Genomic DNA, 19,312 nt, shown 5'->3' on the forward strand with positions numbered 1-19,312 from the left:
TAAGAGATTTACTGATGAAATGCAACACGTGTAGCTCCTTTGTATATTGATTTGAATAAAACAACTAAAAAAACAACTCATTCTATAAAATAATTGGGGATATCTGAGCACTGAATAGACATTTGATGACATTAAAGAATTACTGTTTTAGCTATGCTAACAATTGTGGGTTTTTTTTTAAACATACTGAAAGTATTTACAAGTAACAGTATATAGTATTTGGAATCTGCTTCAAAATAAGCTGTGGAGGTAAATGAGACCAAAATGATCATTGCTGAAGTTGGGCAATGGGTCCATAGAAGTTCATTACTGTCTTCTTCCTACATTTTATTATTTTAAATTTTACAAAATAAAAAACACGCACACCCTGCAGGTTTCCAATCACCTGGTGAAACGTTTTTGTAGATGAGAAAACAAGGATACAAAAAATATCAGAATCACATTTATCACATGCAGCATAATTCTACTTTATATTGTACTGGCCAAAAAATTCATACAGTTTTTTTCTGTAAAATAAAAGACACATTTTTCATTTTCACCACTAACTTTATTGATTTGGATATTTTGAGCATGTTGGCTATCTCCTACGTGGTATAAAGTTGATTATTCTCAATTAATTGTTTGATTTGATCACTATCAACTTCAACTGGTTTACCCAGCCATGGAGCACCCAGTGAGAAATCTTCAGCAACCCAGTGAGTAATCTTTTGCATAAAAGGCAAAAGTGGAAACTTCCCAAACCACTTTTGAATATTCGATCAGTCACAGCACCTTCTCCATACACTGCACAAATCTTTTTTTGTGTTTCATTTGTGTTTTTAGCTTTTTTGAAATAATAAAGTATAATATGCCAAAATGTTGCTGATTTTCTTCCATCTTCAAAATTAAAATGACTACACAAAAATTCACCAATTTTGATTTTTTTTAAGTGCATGCTGATATGACAGCTCTCACAATACAATCTAACAAAACTGTTTCAAATGATGTTAAAGACAACTAAGGGCTATTAGAGCCATCTTACGGAAAAAACCAAACTAACTTTTTCGCCAACCAAATGTTATTTAGACTGTTTAGTCTAAGAATGTAGGCAAAAGAAAAAGATTTCAGCCTTTTAAGACTTAAAATAAACTACTTTAAACAAAAAAACACATAATTACTCACCTAGATCAGAAACAGCTACAAAAGAAAAGAAAAACAGCTTTAAAAACAGAATATACTTATTTACGTTATTAATCATTAATAGTAGAAATACCCAAAAGAAAACAAGTAATGGGAAACCAGTAGAAAAAGTATATTTTATTTAGAATTTTTTTTAAATTTTTATTTATTGATTTTTAGATGGGGGAGGGGGAGAGAGAGAGAGAGAGAGAAACATCAATTTGTTGTACCACTTATTTATGCATTCATTGGTTGATTCTTGTATGTATCCTGACTGGGGATCAAACCCACAACCTTGGCATATTGGGATGATGCTCTAACCAACTGAGCTACCCTGCCAGGGCTTCCAAGTCATATTTTAATATTGGGAAGCTTATTTCCTAAAATTTTGAAGGATTGTAAAACAATATAAATCAAGGTAAATTCTAACATTTTAGAAAATAAGTCATTGATATTAAAAGTTTCACTCTATTTTTGCTAAAGCAATCAATTTAGGTTTTAACATAGAAACTATAATTCTCATTTACGTCCTCCATTTGCATTAGTTTATAAAGCATTTCACTAAGACACAGTCCTGACTCTGTTCTAATTATCAGGCTTCTCCTAGCATTTCAAATAATTAAGAAATTAATATTTCTTCTTTGGAAATCTGAAAACAGTGAATTCACATTAAATTTGAGTTTAACCCTTACAAATTAAAATAAGAACCATGACCACCTAATTCAATGGCAAGGAAGAGAAAAATAACATTCTGAATGGTCTGGATGATCCTCCCCGCCACACTCATAAGTGCCACCATGTGAACGCGTGACGGTAAAGGGGAACCACGGCCAGATTCCTGCCTCTCGGTATAACCTTCTTAATATCCTGGGAATGGCCCCTGGATAATAAAAGTTCAAAGACTGGTATTTTCATCCAAAACTGCCCTTGATTTCAACCACTTAATCTGGTATGCAACCAGAAATCTGTCCCAATGTTGAAGGAAAAACTAACAAAGATGGACAAGGTGAGAAATGATATGTCAGTCTTAACATGGCACATACATATGGCTAGTCTTTAAGCAATAAAGGAAATGTCCCCTGGGAATACTCACAATTTTTACAACTTGCACCCTATTCTCCAATCCTGGCAATAACACACTTCCTAATGACTCCTCCTCACTTCCCTTATAGTGGTGTTTATCATTTATTTCATTCTATTTTACTTATGCATGCATCCTTAAATGTTTAATATACAGTTTTGTTTTGCATGTTTTTAAGCTTCACAAAAGTGTTATTCTACTCTATGTATTCTTTTGCAGCTTTTTGTTTTTCTTAACATCTATCTTTGACAGAGACAGCTCTGGTCCATTCATTTGTATTGCCGTACATGAGGCACACTGAGCTGTTTTCCGATTTTTCCGCTCTTACTGCTGCTACGAACACTTTCCCAACTCTCTTCTGGCACCCATGTGAGTCTTCTAGACCATATATCTAGGAGTTGAACTGTTGGACCAGGAAGTATATACATCATCAACTTCACTAGATACTTACTATAACTGGTGGTTCAACAACAAATCAATTGCTAAATGATGACAACGATGTTTCATTCCCATTGTTCATTTTCAGTGCTCCTGGCACACATACTAGGTGGCTCACATCACTCACCCTCGCGTTACTCAGTAGCATTTAACCAGCTGCTTTGTCCTTAAGCATCCCTCCCTACACTCTCAATCTCATAAAAATGAATTTTCTTCCTCATGACAACATCACTCCTCAAAAACCCAAAAGGGGTCCCTATGCTGTCAACAGAAATCAATCAGCAGAGAACAGTGAGGCTAGTGGGTAAGAATGAAATCCTGGCTGTACCCACAACCTTGAGCAAATTACTTAACCTCTCTGTGTCTTGATTTTCTCATCTATAAAATGGACATATAACAACGCTTAGTTCATAGGGCTATAATGAAATTCAAGTAAGTGAATGTATGTGAAGCGATGAGAACACAGTGCTAGACACAAAATAAAGCTCAATAATTTTAGCTATTATATGTTTGACACCATGCTTAGCTATGGAGAGCACAGAAAAAGTATTAGACATGTAGATCACTAGGACTTTTATAACGTAGGGAAATAAGGCTATTAAGAGCAAAATAACTGATAACACAAATCAATATTAACAAGTTTGGTATAGGTCTTAAACGAGTTGAGATTTCAGAGGCAAGGATATCTGCTAAGCGCTGCAATAATTATGGAGTACTTCATTATCTCCAGAGTTACACCAGAAACCAATAAACAGAGGGAGGAAAGCTGTGTGGCCGTGGACACGAAAAGGAAAACTTTACCAGGTGCCATTTGTCCCCTTTAAATTTTGTATTATGTGAGTACATAATCTATTTTAAAAATTAATAAAGCATTAAACGGAGGCTGTGCAAAAAAAATATTTCAGAGATGGCACTGCAAGAGGCTTTCACTTTGTACATGATACATTTCTTTAATGCCAGGTTTTTCAACCTCGCTACCACTGACATTCTTGCCAGATAATCTTGTTGTAAGGGGCTAGTCTTGTGCACTCTAGGATGTTAAGCAGCATCTCTGCTCTGTACCCACTAGAAGCCAGTAGCAACCCCCAATGTGGCAAATAAAAATATCTTCAAACATCGCCAAATGCCCTTTGAGAGGGGTCCAAAAATGCCTGAGCTGGGAACAACTGCTGTAACGTTTTCATGTTAAGTGAAAGAAATGGGCATTTTCAACATCAAAAGAATTTTTTAAAAGTTAAAAACTTCTGAGGCTGGTTTGCACAAATCAGTAGGCTTTAGACTAATAGGAAGACCAAAGACAAGTATTTTAAATGAGAGAATGCAAATTCCTAGGGATAGCACTCATAACTAACACTCCACAGAAGCAGCCTGTCCTACCCTTCCAACCTACTGCATTTATTTCAGCCAACTTAGACTCCATACTATCTTCCAATGTCACATTTATGCAAAGGAGCTTATACTTAATGGAGAAAGAGACACAAAACCAGTAAATTACAATTTCAAAAGGATAAGATATGGTAATGTGGTAGAGTGACTTCTGGAGAAAGCTGGAAGAGGGAAGGCGCCTGGGGTGATAAGGAAGTTTCGATTGTTAACTCAGTGAAGCACGGTCCTTGAGAAATTCTGAGGAAAATGGTGTGGATATGGCAGGTGGATGCGGATAAGCCTGTTCAGGGGCAGTTTGTCCACGCTGCCCTCATTACCACCTTCTGGCAAATTTAAACAACAATGTGCAAACAAGAGTCACTGTTCCCAGACTGAACTTTGTGTTTCTCCACTTGAATCTCTTATAAATCCTGCTGTTATAAATATTTTCTCTTTGACATGCGTCTGGTATCTCTCTTGATCAACTGAATTTAAAAAAACAAATGTCTGAGTTATTTTTTGACAGCCTTGATTCTACTTCTTGCCATTAAATCTCCCTGAATGGCCATGATGCAGATAAAATTCCCGCACTGGTTTTTATTACCTTTGCTCCCTAGACCCGCCATGGTTCCATGCTGCAACCTTGACACCTTCAGACCAGACAGGCCTCCTATAACACCAGTTCTTCTGATCCTACCTGGTGTTCGATTTCCAACAGACACTGGCATTTAAACAGTATTGTTGAGACTGGTAACCTCTAATTCTTACTACCCTCACAGCACTTGAGGATAATGAAACTATTCCCTGTAGGTACATTGTGTAATTGCTTAACCATTAAAGTTCCCTGCAGCCTGAGCCATTTGCAAGGCAACAGCCGTACAGCCAATTTCTTTTTCACGGCAGCACCCCTGGGTGAGTTCTCAACCACTGTTGTCACAGAGCAGTAAGGGGTGTCTTAAATGATTCATTATGAATAGTTCTAAAGTACCAAAGGTTTTGAATAATTTTACATATATATAATATTCTAATAGAATCAAGGTTATAATGTCACTCTCACTCACTTGGATACCAAAAAAACAAAAACAAAAAACATTTTGAGTGGCAGAGACCAGAGTGGAATCATGGATTATGAATTATCACAGGTCTGGTATCTGTCATGGCCATCACTGAAATAAAATGTATACACCAAATGAGATGCACGTCAGAGATGTGTGGACTAGATGAATGGGGTTGAAGCAAGTTTAGATTAGTTGATCAGCTGTTAAAAAATGAAAAAGAAAAGTGCCAACATTTCAACTGTACTTACTCATCCCTTTCCACCCTGGCAGGACTTCTGGAGTAATACTGTCCAGCTCTCGCTTAAAGTCATCCCGGGCCTGGACCACAAGTTCATGATACTGAGACACAACCTTAGCCTCAGACTGAGCTGCTTGAACCTGAACAAATACAAGGGGTATGTGGTTAAAGTAAACAAAAAGTACCACACATGTTCCAAGAAAACAGAAGTTATATTCCTTTATTTATTTACGTTTGGTTGGGAATGAAAAGCTCATAGAGAAAAATCTAAAGCTCAGAAAAAGGAATGTAAGCCTTGCTCTGTTTACTTGTAATTCTATTCAAACACCATCCCCAGCCCTCTCCCAGCCACTGTGCTGGAGCCCATGTGGATCACAAGTGCAGACAGAAGCTCTGCTACAAAATAACAATTTTCCTAAGTGGTCATAATCATAACCAAAAATGTTAACTATTATAAAAAGTATCAACAATACTTAGCAATCCACTTTGTGTCCAACTCAAGTTTTTAAAATTCGAAAAAACTAATATTCTTTGCAGGGGAAAAGGGAGAGAGTTGGTAGGAATTTATTACTTTTCTGAATCCTTAAAATCCTCTGGCCAATGGAGTATATTTAAAAGTAAAAAATACTTGTAAATGACCTAGAAAACACACCTTTTGGACCACATTATCCAGATCAACTATCATGTTGTGAAGTTTTCCCTCTGCAGCAGTTATATGAGATTTGGCCCCAGCAACCTCTTCTTTCTTTGCATTTTCAATTACACTTTTCATCTTCTCTAACTCTTCTCTGAAAACCAATAAACAAAACAAAGATTTAGTATTATTCCTTGCCAACTTTATCAGAGTTTAAAGTTAATACAACATACAATTGTTTACAGTTTGTGAAAAATAAAATTTGAAAAAAATTACTCAATGCTTTTTCATAGTCAGTATGAAGAGAAACTGTCCCTGTCAACAAATGAAAACACCTCGGGTCAGAAGCCAGCTTTACTAGGGTGAACCAGAGAACTGGCATGGTGTATAGGAAAAGGCAGGCTTCAAAACCAGGGAAACTTAGATTCAGCCTCTTCTTTGCAGCACGCACTTGTATTAACAGGGATTAGAGGCAGTTCCTAAGAAGTATCTGGCACAGTGCCTAACGCACAAAGTACATTCAATAAATGGCAGCTTTTAGAAGGATTAGACTGATGCCAATGAGAGTGTAAAGGCGAATGCAAGGAAGGAGGCCAAGAGCTTACTAAACAAGGAGCTGGGTAGCGGGGAGCCCTACCTACTCAGTGCTTCACAGGTCAGATGGACTGTGGTCTGCCTACCACCAAACACTCAGAAGCCTGACTCATGGTCTAGAGTGATGTGAGCACAATGTCTTAAATCTCCTAAAAGATATGCTGACATTATTAGAAGGCTTTCCTTTCTCTATCAATAATAAATAAAATATCTTAAGGAAGACAGCAAAGTTTTGAATGACATATAACGATTCCATTATGTTGATGAGAACCTGTAGTTTGCATGCTTGATCCTACTTTTAGCCAACTTCCAGGAATCAAAGTCAAAGTGACATAAAAATAATTCATTGTATTATATATGACTACTTAAAGTGAAGAGATTATGAGATACTCTAAATTCTGATAAAACTGGTCAAACCATTCAAGAAAAATCTCGAAATTATGGCAGAAGCTCAGTAAAGCTGTAGAGAAGCATCACCTAAGCAATAACCCAAAGAAAAACTGCTGTTTATACAAAATCTCTTATATAGGTTTCTATCAAATTTATTTTAGCCTAATTATATTTCATCCCCCCTTTCCTGTTTTAAACCTGTGTTCCTAATACCAACACAATCCAGAACAGGTAATGAAGGAAGAAAGGGTTTCTCTCCTTCCTCTCTCTTTCTATAGAGACAATACAAAGAAAACCCAGCCCAAAGAAAGCCACCAGCAGGCCCTAATTACTTGTTAAAGTCCATGAGTAATTACTTGGCTTTGAGAAGGGCGTCAGCAGCCTCATCTACTGCCTTTCTGCGTTCCTTCAGTGCACCTTCCACTGTGCGCCACTGGGCTGACTTCTTCTCACCTGCAACCTAAACAAAAAGTTTTAATTACTAGAGTTATTGGGGTGGTCATTTAGTAAGTTATATAAATGTCTAATTAGTATATTGTACACCCGCAACTAAATATAGTACTGTATGTCAACTGTAATTGGAAAATGAGTTAATTTTTAAAAAATAAAGGAATCCAATCCCATTAGTGCCAAAATTTTTTTTGAATTACATAAACATGAACAACTGCTATTATTGTCATAGGACAGGCGAACATGACCAAATGCAGAAATAAGTGACATTAAATTCAAAGGTAAAAAGTTACATACAGTAATTAACCAGAGTAGAAATTCTTAATCTAAGGTACATGATGAAGCTCAATGAAAATCTACCATCAACTACCCTTCCCCTCACAAAAATTGCAAGACTGTGTTTTTGTGTTTATAAGCATTTTTATTAGGTTCTCAGAAGAAAATATGAGGAAGAAAGAGTTCATGGGAACATGAATTATGTTTGTTGATTAAATCATTCTTCAATGAAGCACTGGTACTTAAATTTTTCTTAACTGGTACGTCTGTCTACCAAAACCATAGTTTAAAGATAAGTACAAAGTCTACACATTTGTAGGGGCCTTACTCCTCTGAAACATTATCCTGAAAAATGACATTCTGCAATCTGTAAGGGGAAATCAATTACTGTACTAATGTCAACCCTCCCAAGATGAATTTTACAGAACGTGAGCTATATACACAGGTAAATAAAATTTATATATAAATAAAAGTTTTCCTTGAAAATTCCCTAGGCAGGCCCCAGATTGTTTTGCTTCAGCATCAGAACTGACTGCTACTCCTTCCACTGAGCAAAGGTGGCTCATATTTAGGAAACACATCGTACTACTCCCAACATGCCCCCACCTCCGTAACACTATAATCACATTCAACGCAGCAAGACGCTCAAACCATGAGAGAGGCCAGAACCCAGATCACTGAAGGCACGGAGAAGTCCAGCTCCCATCCTCACCGCATTTTGCATCATATACACAATAAGTGGAATGTTATTTGGAACTGTCTGAGCTACTTTAAATTATTTTAAAATTAACTATTAACTACTTTAAATGTTTTCTTCTCTTTCCTTTTCCCAAGTGCATATAGTTTAAGGTGAACATAGACTGTGTAGATACAAAGCAAAACTACTTTATGTCTTATCTGCAAAGTACACTGTGCTAGGACCCTGGAGACAAACAGGAACAAACTAAACTATCAGAGAACAAAATACTTTTATCTAGAAAAAAAGCAACTGAATTGGTTCAGTAATTACATTTCAAATTGCCCAAAGAGGACCAGTGTAAGGGCTGCTGCACACCCAGACCATGACTGCCCTCTCAGTAAGGCGTCCTGGGCTAGCGATGCCCAACGTGTATCTTCCCTGGTTAGAAATACACATAGCCCTGCCTCTGCAGCCCTAGGCCCACTGCTTTGCGAGGAGGGCTCAGCAAAAGTGATGCCTCTGGTTTTGGTCATTCAAAACCAATTCTCCACATTATGTTCCCACTGACAGCTAGCACAGTCTCCATTTTAAAGTTCATCTATTGTCAATGAAAAGTTTAAAAACCAAATCCCTTAACTTTGCCAATGGACCATTGTAGCAGTCTGAGAAAGCTTCTCAGAATACCATTTTTAAATGCTTAAAATGAAACTACAAGGTTACAAAAGAACCCAATTGTTGTACAAAATATACATTTTTAAAAAAATTTTGTGAAACAGAAACCAGGATCCAGTGGTAGGACTAGTAAAAAAATCTAATTTAGAAGTAGTGATGAGCATAAATGATATTTCAAGAGACCTGGAAGTACTATAATTTGATTTGAAAATACCTTGCTTTCTATTGGTGACAAAGTTACAAACCTGTTAACACTACTGTGGTTTGTTGCTGATATTCATAATTGAAGGAAAGGTTTTGAGACCAGAGAAAATAAAGATGTTGTCCATCCAAGTTCAACAAGCTCCTGAAGTCTATCCATAGTACCCAACTCCAGGTTTAAGAATTCCAGCTTTTAGAGAAAATATTTGGTACTTTTCTTCTATCTTTGTATCTCACTTTTCTGTTTTTATGTTTTACATAAACTGTTGCAAATTGACAAAGCAAATTAATGTTGTAGTGTGAATAATGAAGTTGCTGTTTCAGTGAACTGCCACCTTAACCATCTTGCAAAATAAAATACATCAAGAAAGGATGCTGGTTTGGACCATACCAATATCTCATCATGTCTAACATTTTCGAAGGCTTTATCGTATGCTGTTAGAAGAACCTGGTATTGGCCTTGGCCGGATAGCTCAGTTGGTTAGAGCGTCATCCTGATACACCAAGGTTTGATTCCTCCATCTGTGCCCTAACAAGAATCAACCAATGAATGCATAAATAAGTAAACAAACTGATGTTTCCCTCTCTCTCTAAAGTCAATCAACCAATTTGAAAAATATGATCATTTTTTTAAAAAAGAGCTTGTTTTTGTATGAAGAGAACTCTTATAACCAACCCCAAAAAACTCTTAAATCATGTGTTAATGCCATATCTGGGCACCAAAATGTGTCTCCCTCTGTTGGTATTCCTACACATAGAGGTCCAAGGATAAGCTGCCCTGTTAAAATAGACACCAGATTCTTCCACAACCAAGCCAACTCCAACTGCTGCTGAACACTGCTTTGATAAGTAATTCAGTGTATTATAGCACCCACATGCACCTGCAGCTTCTTTTACTAGAGGAAACAGAAGTTGGAATCCATTAACATTTCAAAACTTCTGTTCATTCATTTTTCTGTATAATACCAGCTAATAATCCCTAGTTAATCGCTACTGTAAGGGTTTAGTGGTAAAATCTTGATTATAAGAGATTTCATACTGTCTAATCCACATGCACCATATATTATGTGCTCACTGGGAAGAGAGAATAGCCTTTACATAGCCTCCCACCAAAGCTGTACCATGAATATTTAAAGTTTCCAATCAAGTGCCCTTGTGAAAGATACTGGTCCATCTGGGTTTGAATTCAACTTCCTAATATCATGCAACTTTGAGCCAGCATATTAAATACTCTCTGAGTGGTTTCTACTTTCCTGATTGGACTCTGACTGAAATTTAAATTTTCTCTTCTTGGACTTTGAATAAAACAGGACTTTCTTTAAGTTTTCTTTTTCCAAGGTCATAGTTTCTGGCTGTTTATATCAAAGGTCTAATTTAACTCTTCTGTGATGTATGTACATATGACTAAAACAATGTGAAGTGTGTTTAAATTCTTAAAAACCATAGGTACAGTGAAAAAGTAACTTTACTGATCATGCATGATCCTCCTGATCCATGAGATTTACAGTTTATGTATTTCATTCTTTAAATGACTTGGTGTCACCCTGGCCAGGTAGCTCAGTTGGAGAGTGTCACTCCGTACACCACACTGAGGGTTTGGGTCTTGGTCAGGGCACATGTGATGTTTCTCACGGCTGTTTCCGTCTCTCTCTCCCGCTCTCTAAAGCTATGCTCAGGTGAGGACTTAAAAAAATAATAATAAAATATATAAATGACTTGGTATCAAGATATATTTGTATATACTAAATAACTGAATGTAATTATGAAGGAAACTTACTGAATTCCAGCATTACATTTTTAAATCAATGTAATTACTTTATCCTTTGAAAAAGTATTCAGTGTAAGTTAAATAATCAGCATAAGCACATAAAATAGCTGGTATTTTAGGGTACATGGGATCTCCCTGTACTACTTCTTGCAACTACATGTTAATCTAAAAGTGTCTCAAAATCAAAGTTTATTTTTATGCCCTGGCTGGTATGGCTCAGTGGATGGAGCATTGACCTGTGAACCGAAAGGTCACTGATTCGATTCCTAGTCAGGGACACGCCTGGGTTGTGGGCCAGATCCCCAGTTGGGGGTCTACGAGAAGCAACCTTTCTCTTGCACACTGACGTTTCTCTACCTCTCTTTCTCCCCCGCCTTTCCTTCTCTTTAAAAATAAATATATTAAAAATAAATAAAATCTTAAAAGTTTATTTTTTAAAAATGGCAATTTTAAAGCAAAAAAAACAGAAAGCAAACAACAAACACATTCAAGCACTATTAAGATATGAAAGTAGAATAATCAAAGTGATGAAAGCAAGGACATACAACCTGGATTACTCTAATCAGCAGAGCTATCACTTAGAATTGAAGGGCTGATAAAGTGCTTCCCAGACAAGGTAAAGCTGGAGGAGTTCTTCCTCACCAAGCCATTATCATATGAAATGTTAAAGGGACTTATTTAAGAAAAAAAAGAAATCAAAACTATGAACATTAAATTGGCAATAAATTTACAAATATCAACAACTGAATCTAGAAAATAAGCAAACAAGTAGAACAAAAACAGAATCATAGTTATGAAGATCATTTGGAGGATTCTCAGCTGGGAGGGGTAAGGGCTATACTGTGAAAAAAGGGACAGGAATTAAGAAATACCAGTTGGTAGGTACAGAATAGACAGGAGGATGTTAAGAACAGTATAGGAAATCGAGTGGCCAAAGAACTTGTATGCACGACCAGTGGACATGAACTGAGGGAAGTACTGCCCTAGGGAATGGGGGGTACAGTGCAGAGGGGGCTAAGGGGGGAAAACTGGGACAACTGTAAAAGCATAATCAATAAAATATATTTTAAAAAAGAAAAAAAAGGAATGCTAATAAACATATATACAGAGAAGAGAACATCCGGGCAGTATGGAAAGCCATTGACTGTGTCACTAGAGAAGGGGAAAAGGAAGCAAAAATGAGTCCAAGCACGAGAAAGCGAAGATCCAGTGCTGAGATTGTAAAGCCCCACGGCGAGTTGGACTCCAGCACCCCCTAGGCTTCCCTTCAGCTGCATGTGAACTCACAACTCAAGGCCCAGCTACCAGAACTGACTGTAACAGCCCCACACCCACCAAGGGAACTTCAGAATATGTTTTGTTTCAAGAAAAATGTCCCCAACACCAACACACACCCTGTGGCCAAGGCTCACTTTTGAGCTCGGCTGGCTCTGTCCTCTCTCCCTAGATCAGAATGGAGCCGGGTCACAGTGAAGCCCTGGCTGTAAAGGAGAGGCAAACATACAAGGCTCCTCATTCCCAGCTGGGAAAGAGATTGGAGAGGAGAAAGTGAAGAGATGTGATGATATCCTTCAGTGTCGAGCTTTCCTGGGAGCCCACTCAGGCCAGTGGCGGAGAGCAGGGGCCCAGGGCAGCAGGGCTGTGAGGGGCCAGAGCTCCTTATAGTAGGTTAAGGGCCTCCTGAAGACACCCTCGAGCGTCAGTGGAGTGGAGATACAGGCTCCTGAAAACCAGTGCCAGGTCTTCACCACCCAGACCAGCACCATTTACACCGTCACCACTCAGACCAACCCCATTTACACCGGCACCATCAAGAACATCAGTGCTGCTGGGGAGCAGCATGCCATCCATGACCCAGGTGCCTCTCGCAGGCCCAACCTGCAGCATGGTGCCACTCAAGACCACCCCCGGCAGGACTGGGCTGCTCAGTGACCAACAGGAGCAGGCATGCTGGAGTGTGAGGCAGGCTCTGCTTGTGACCAGACCTCCAACAGCTGGACGATGGGCCAGAAGGGTTAGTTGGGTGAGTGACTGGCGGACCCGAGAGCACCTTTGTCGCCTGTTGCTCCCTATAACCTGGAAAATGAAGACCTGGACTCCAGGAGCCATTTTGCAGAGGACACTTATTTTCCTACAATATCACAGCTGCCTGCAAAAAATGTTCCAGAAACAGGGAAACCAACAGAGGCTACAATGGGATCTGCAAAAAAGACAAGGAAAGCAGCAAGGTCAAGGAAAACAGAAGGACACCCAGGCTGGTGTTTCTCAAGGATGAGTCACCTGTCCTGGATGAATCTAGAGTCAACCGGGCATACCCAGCCATCAATAATGAAAATATGGGGAACATCTATACTGAGATCCTACAGAAGAGACAACTAGCTAACAATTCCATGAGACCAAGTCGGCTCCTGGAGAAGGACCTGATGGCATTCCAGCTGATTCAGCTGTTGGCAAAAATAAGGACACCATCTTTAATAAAGAAGCCTGCGGCCATAATCAACATAGAAAACATGAGAGTGCAGGAGGTGAGGAGGAGATCCCCGGCCTTGCCGGTACCAAGACAGACACAGGACTCCAAGCTGTCCATTGACCAGAGGCCAGAGAGCCAGAGACTCCAACATGGATATGTGGGCCACCCAGAGCAGCTTTCCAAACCTGCAGCCACAGCAGAGGAGGGAACGGGGGTACCCGTAGTTCATACCCAAAGGGAAGCCTGTACTGTAACCCCATCCTCCAAAGACCCCAAAACCCACTTCCATGGGCACCAAATCAAAGACTAATCCACAGTAGATCCTAACCTATCAGACCTCAAAATACTGGAATTGGTGGACTTCCAGTCAAGATGGCAGCATAGGGAAACAGCTCACCTCTGCTGAATGGAAATCTGACAACTACATAATTAAAGAAACCACATCCATCCATACTAGTACGAGGGGTGGGAGGCGTGGAACAGGCTGGATGTGTGATGGACAAAAATTTGGGAGGGCTATCTCGGGAGTGAGGAGTTCGAGCCCTACACCAAGCCCCACAATCCAGGGTTCCAGTCCCAGGAAGATAAGTCCCCACAACTTCTGGCTGCGAAACCAGTGGGGACTGAGTTAGAAGAGGAAATAGCTCAAGCCTCAAGCAGTTCCCCTTAAAGAACCCATGAATGGACTTACTCAGACTCGCTCCATCTGAGCCCCAGCACCCCGGGGTAGCAGTTGGAACGCACCAGCAGCATTAACCCGTGATTTACTTAAATTGTCATTAATAAAATACTTTAAAATAATTTTTTAAAAAAAGATATGAAAGTAAATCTGAATTAATTCTTGTACCGTATCACTGTTGTGATATAAAACAAACCACCATATAAAAATTAATCTAAAACAACACAAAAGTTTTTCTTCTTCTTGCTGTTTTTTAAGACAATTACTTTAGATTATTTTTGCTTACTGAGAGAAAGCCCACGCTAGGAATAAGAAACCAGTTTCTCACATACTACAAGTCTAATCATTCTTCGGCTCACCTCCGAATTGTCCATAGCTGCTTTCAGTACGTTGGAGTGGGCATTGATGGCCTGGACTGCCGCATTCTGGGCTACAGTGGCCTGCTGAGTGATGCGGGCAGTTTGGCTCAGAGCATCTTCTAAGCTCTTGGCTAGAGCTAAAATAAAAGGAATAGTTAAAAAAATAATAGATCCCCACCCCCACAAATGACTTCGTTTTAAACTTTCACTCTTCTACTGAGTTTTCCACTGCATTTCCCCCAAACTATGAAAGCAACAGAAAACATACAGATTTAGAGAATCAAAGTTTCATTTAAAAGTATGATAAAATATTAGTAATTATTGAATCTGAATGAGAAATCTGTGTGGTTCGTTACACTGTTTTTACTCTTATGTACACCTAAATTTTTTAAAAATAAAAAGTGTTTTGGGTTTTTATTAAGGTAAAAATTTCTTACAGAACTCTAGCATTTATTTCAAATGGGAAGAACAAGGTTTAGTCACTACTGCCCCTTTTACCTATTATAGGCTATAAATTTAGCATAACCACTAGCATTTTTCATCATGAATAACAATCATAAAGATCCACAGGAAAAAGGAGGTACCCATTTTCATCTCGATAGACAGGAATACTCACAGTAAATTATATCATCCAGATATAGGAAGGTAACACATCGACAAGAGAAAGAAAGAGACAAGAAAAAAAACATGTGAACCAAAAAAAAAAAAAAAAAAAGGAGAAAGAGAACAGATAGCTTGAGAATGGACAGTATTTTTCCACAAAGAACTCAAGAAATAGCAGACACCAGTATTTAAGATCACGTTGCTATATGCTACTTCTGGAATCCAAAACAGACTTTTTTTTTTTTTTTAAGTAAAGCAAGGAATGATTTTAGATATAATACTAAAATGGAAAAGCAGTCATCTGAAGAAAAAAGGCCAGTGAGAATATACATTTATCAGTTATCAGATGACCAAAAAAAAAAGAAGGAAAATATATTTGGCATGCAACACTAAAACAAAAGGTGGTTTTCAACAAAAGAAGTGACAAGACAAATGAAACCTGAACCACACACCGTACCTCTGCAACACAGATAAAGGAAGGCTAATACTAAGAAAATACCAAGACACAAATGTGAGACTGAAGCGTAACCGAAAACATAGAAAAAGAGGCTATGAATGAACATGCATGACTTAACGACAGGACAGTCAAGCAAAAAATAACAAAAAATGACTTCACAGAGGCCCACAGATCCAGCAGATCAGGCTGCTGGCTTGAGGCCCTCTTCAGAGTTCTACTCACTATGCTTTTTTTTTTTTTAATTGAGTTGTATGAGTTCCATATGTATTTTAGACATTAAACCCCATATCAGATATCTGGTGTGCAAATACTTGCTTTCATTCCATAGGCTGCCTTTTCATTTCATTGACTGTTTCTTTTGTTGTACAGAACTCTTTTTAGTTTTATGTAGTCCAACTTGTTGATTTTTTTGTACCTTGATTCTTGGTAAAAGTTTTCACACATTTTTAAATTAAAATTTGGGAGAAAACTAAAATGTGACAGAGAGAATCCTGAAAATTTTCACTGTGCCCAAAATGAAAAATAAAAACTAGACAAAAAACGAACATGATAAAACAGTAGACATTGCCATCTTAAGTTTATGACTTACTTCAAGGTGTCCATATGATAAAAGGAGAAACGTGAAAAGTTTAAAATATATATAAATAAAAAAGTGATCTTGATTTGTAGTATTCAGAAAAAATTACAAAGTGGAAAAACAGAACCATTTCACTTACTTATAGTAGTCACTTATTGAACATTCTAAAAAAAAAAAGCCAAAAAAACAAAATATTATCCAAGTAACTAAATTAATATCCTACACCTATGTTCCTTATGTCCCTTCTACTCTTTATACAATTCTAACAAATTTGCGTCCTCAGTGTAGAGCAGATCCAGCGCATTAAGAGGGAAACAGGAACCACTCCAGGTAGAGTGATGAACAGAAATAGGGATAAGGAGAGACAAAAAAAACAAAACTATAAAGAATTTAAAATAAATTATCTCCTTGGTTCAGCAAAAAGCTACATGCCCATTACCTCCAGAGACATCAAAATACTGCAGCACAGTACAATAAACTTTGGTCCATGTGCCTTGTTTAAGACAGGAAAATACATTTTTACACATCTAATATCTTTTTTCAGAGTATCAGAAAACTTAAAATTGAAACATAAAAAGAAATATTTTTCAGTTTGCTGGAAATCAGAAATGTGTGAAACCACCGTCCTCCACCAATGTCAGATAACAGGGCTACTACAATGAGAGTCCAGAGGCTGGCTAGTGAACGAGAGTGTGAGCCACTCTGACCTGCACAGATTTATGAGTTTAACAAGGCCATACAATTTAACACCAAAAAAAACAAAGATTAAAAAAGAGGCAGAAGAGTTGAATAGACATTTCTCCAAAGAGGACATGCAGATGGTCAATAAGACATATGAGAAGATGCTCAGAATCACTAATTATCAGAGAGATGAAAATTAAAACTACAATGAGATATCATCTCACTACTGTCAGAATGGCTACCATCAATACATCAACAAACAACAAGTGTTGGTCAGGATGTGGAGTAAATGAAACCCTCATGCACTGTTGGTGGAAATACAAACTGATGAAGCAACTGTGGAAAGCAGTTTGGATGTTCTTCCAAAAATTGAAAATAGCCCTGGCTGGTGTGGCTCAGTGGCTTGAGTGCGGGCCTGTGAACCAAAGGGTCACTGGTTTGATTCCTAGTCAGGGCACATGCCCAGGTTGTGGGCCAGTCCCCAGTAGGGGATGCATGAGAGACAACCACACACTGATGTATCTCTCCCTCTCTTTCTCCCTCCCTACCCTTCGGCCTAAAAATCCCAGCAATTCCACTTCTGAGTATAACCTGAAGAAATCCAAAACACTAACTCAAAAAGACATGTGCATCTCTATGTTTACTGCAGCATTATTTACAATAGCCAAGATACAGAAGCAACATAAATGTCCATCAATAGATGAGTGCATAAAGAAGATGCTGCGGGGTGGGGGGGTTGTGTGTGTGTGTGTGTGTGTCCATACAAACATTAAATACCATAAAAAACAATGAAATCTTACCATCTGTGATAGCATGGCTAGATCTAGAGGGTATGACGCTAAGTGAAATAAGTCAGACATAGACAAATACAGTATAATTCCACATAAATGAGAAATCTTTAAAAAATTTAAAAATAAACAAACAGACTCAAAAGAAACTACAACAAACTGATATTTGCCAGATGGGACGGGGTTAGAGACTGCTTAAAAAAGGTGAAGGGATTAAGAACTACAAATTGAGCCCTGACTGGGTAGCTCAGTTGGTTAGAGCATCATCCCAATACACCAAGGTTGCCAATTTGATACAAGGTCCAGGCATATACAACAATCAACCAATGGATGCATAAATAAATGGAAGAACCAATCAATCAATCAATCAATCAATCTCTCTCTCTTCACTCCCCCAACTCTCTCTCTCTAAAATCAATTAAAAAAAAAAAAAGATGAACAACTTGGTAGTTACAGAATAGGCATGGGGATGTAAAGTACAGCATCAGGAATATAGTCAATAATCTTGAAACAAGTATGTACAGTGTTTCCTCGGTACTAGATTTATTAGGGCGACCACTTAGAAAATTATATAAATTATAACCACTATGCTGTACACTTGGAAATGTAATTTGAATATCAACTGTAATTTAAAAAAGAAAAAAAAGAGACTCAGGTATATTGCAAACAATTCCTGTTCACGAGAGTATAAACAAACTTTAGCACTAACCATAATAAAAACAAATGAAGAAAGTACATGGATCACATGAAGTTTTCACTGGTACGCTAAGAATAGCCCTTGTCACCTGGCTGAAGAAGTTTAGATAGAAAGAACACAAATGATGAGATAAAGTTGGTAAATAGAGCAATGCCACTAAAGAAACAAAAGAAACCACAACTAGCTGATACATGAGAAACTTATGCTGATGGTTGAAGGCAGTAACTAACAGGGATGACACAAAGTACTTAAGAAGCCATCTGGTTTACATACACTCAAGCTTAACTTGTTCTTGCTTTTCCTGTTGTGCAAGGCGAGCTGCAACTTCTTCGGGTGGTCGCTCCCTTACAGAAGCTGAAGATGCTTCCTCTTGCAGCAAAAGTAAAGAGGAAATCAAATTTCAGCACAGAATTTCAACAGCTCACTGTGATATAAAAATACCATCATTTGTACTTGCCAGCTACGTCAACTGAGAACATCACTTAATGACTCCAACATGAAGAAGTAAGGGATCAGTTCTTAAACCCCTTGTTTCCAAAGATTTATTCAGACCTTGAAATTGTAAAAATTACCTAAGCAAGTCTGCAGACTTAAAATCAGTATAAATGTTACTTACACAGTGTCTATGGGTTGTCTAGGCATTAAATAGTTCTGGTAAGCGTATCATTTATAAAACCACAAATATAAATAAACTACCTGAGGTTGCAGGCTTGGGTTTTCGTTCACCAATTTGAGGGTGACCACTTTTTATAGATTCCTCATGCTGAACCGCACCGGCTGGGACCGACAGTGTATCACCTGCTGCAGAAATAATTTGAGCTGCCTCTGTAGGTGCTATTAATATGTTACTACTGGTATTTATAGTTTCCTGGATTAAGAGAGAAACATGCATGAACCTACTACTACTATCACCCACTTCATGTCTGACTCCTTAAAGACACAAATGCATGTGCTGTTACTATTCAAACACACAAAGGGACAGGGTAACTGTCCACCACA

At 38.1% G+C, this 19,312-nt stretch overlaps 1 protein-coding gene across 7 annotated transcripts in view; it reads right to left on the bottom strand.

The window, feature by feature from the left end:
- IMMT (inner membrane mitochondrial protein) overlaps positions 1-19,312 on the bottom strand; it is a 48,594-nt gene that overhangs the window by 7,183 nt on the left and 22,099 nt on the right. For 2 of the 7 annotated variants that reach the window (XM_054577669.1, XM_054577667.1), the window contains exons 5-11: positions 19,010-19,114; positions 18,587-18,682; positions 14,511-14,647; positions 7,313-7,416; positions 5,991-6,126; positions 5,349-5,478; positions 1,162-1,176 (exon numbers count right to left, since the gene is read on the bottom strand). In XM_054577669.1, coding sequence (XP_054433644.1) covers positions 1,162-1,176; positions 5,349-5,478; positions 5,991-6,126; positions 7,313-7,416; positions 14,511-14,647; positions 18,587-18,682; positions 19,010-19,114 — 723 coding nt within the window. The remainder of the gene's footprint in view (positions 1-1,161; positions 1,177-5,348; positions 5,479-5,990; positions 6,127-7,312; positions 7,417-14,510; positions 14,648-18,586; positions 18,683-19,009; positions 19,115-19,312) is intronic. The other 5 variants (XM_054577668.1, XM_054577671.1, XM_054577670.1 and 2 more) reach the window with 5 other exon arrangements.

The sequence above is a fragment of the Pteronotus mesoamericanus genome, unplaced genomic scaffold, assembly GCF_021234165.1.
Source record: "Pteronotus mesoamericanus isolate MK-2021 breed Mesoamerican mustached bat unplaced genomic scaffold, CSHL_Meso_final contig_44, whole genome shotgun sequence".
Lineage (NCBI taxonomy): Eukaryota > Metazoa > Chordata > Mammalia > Chiroptera > Mormoopidae > Pteronotus > Pteronotus mesoamericanus.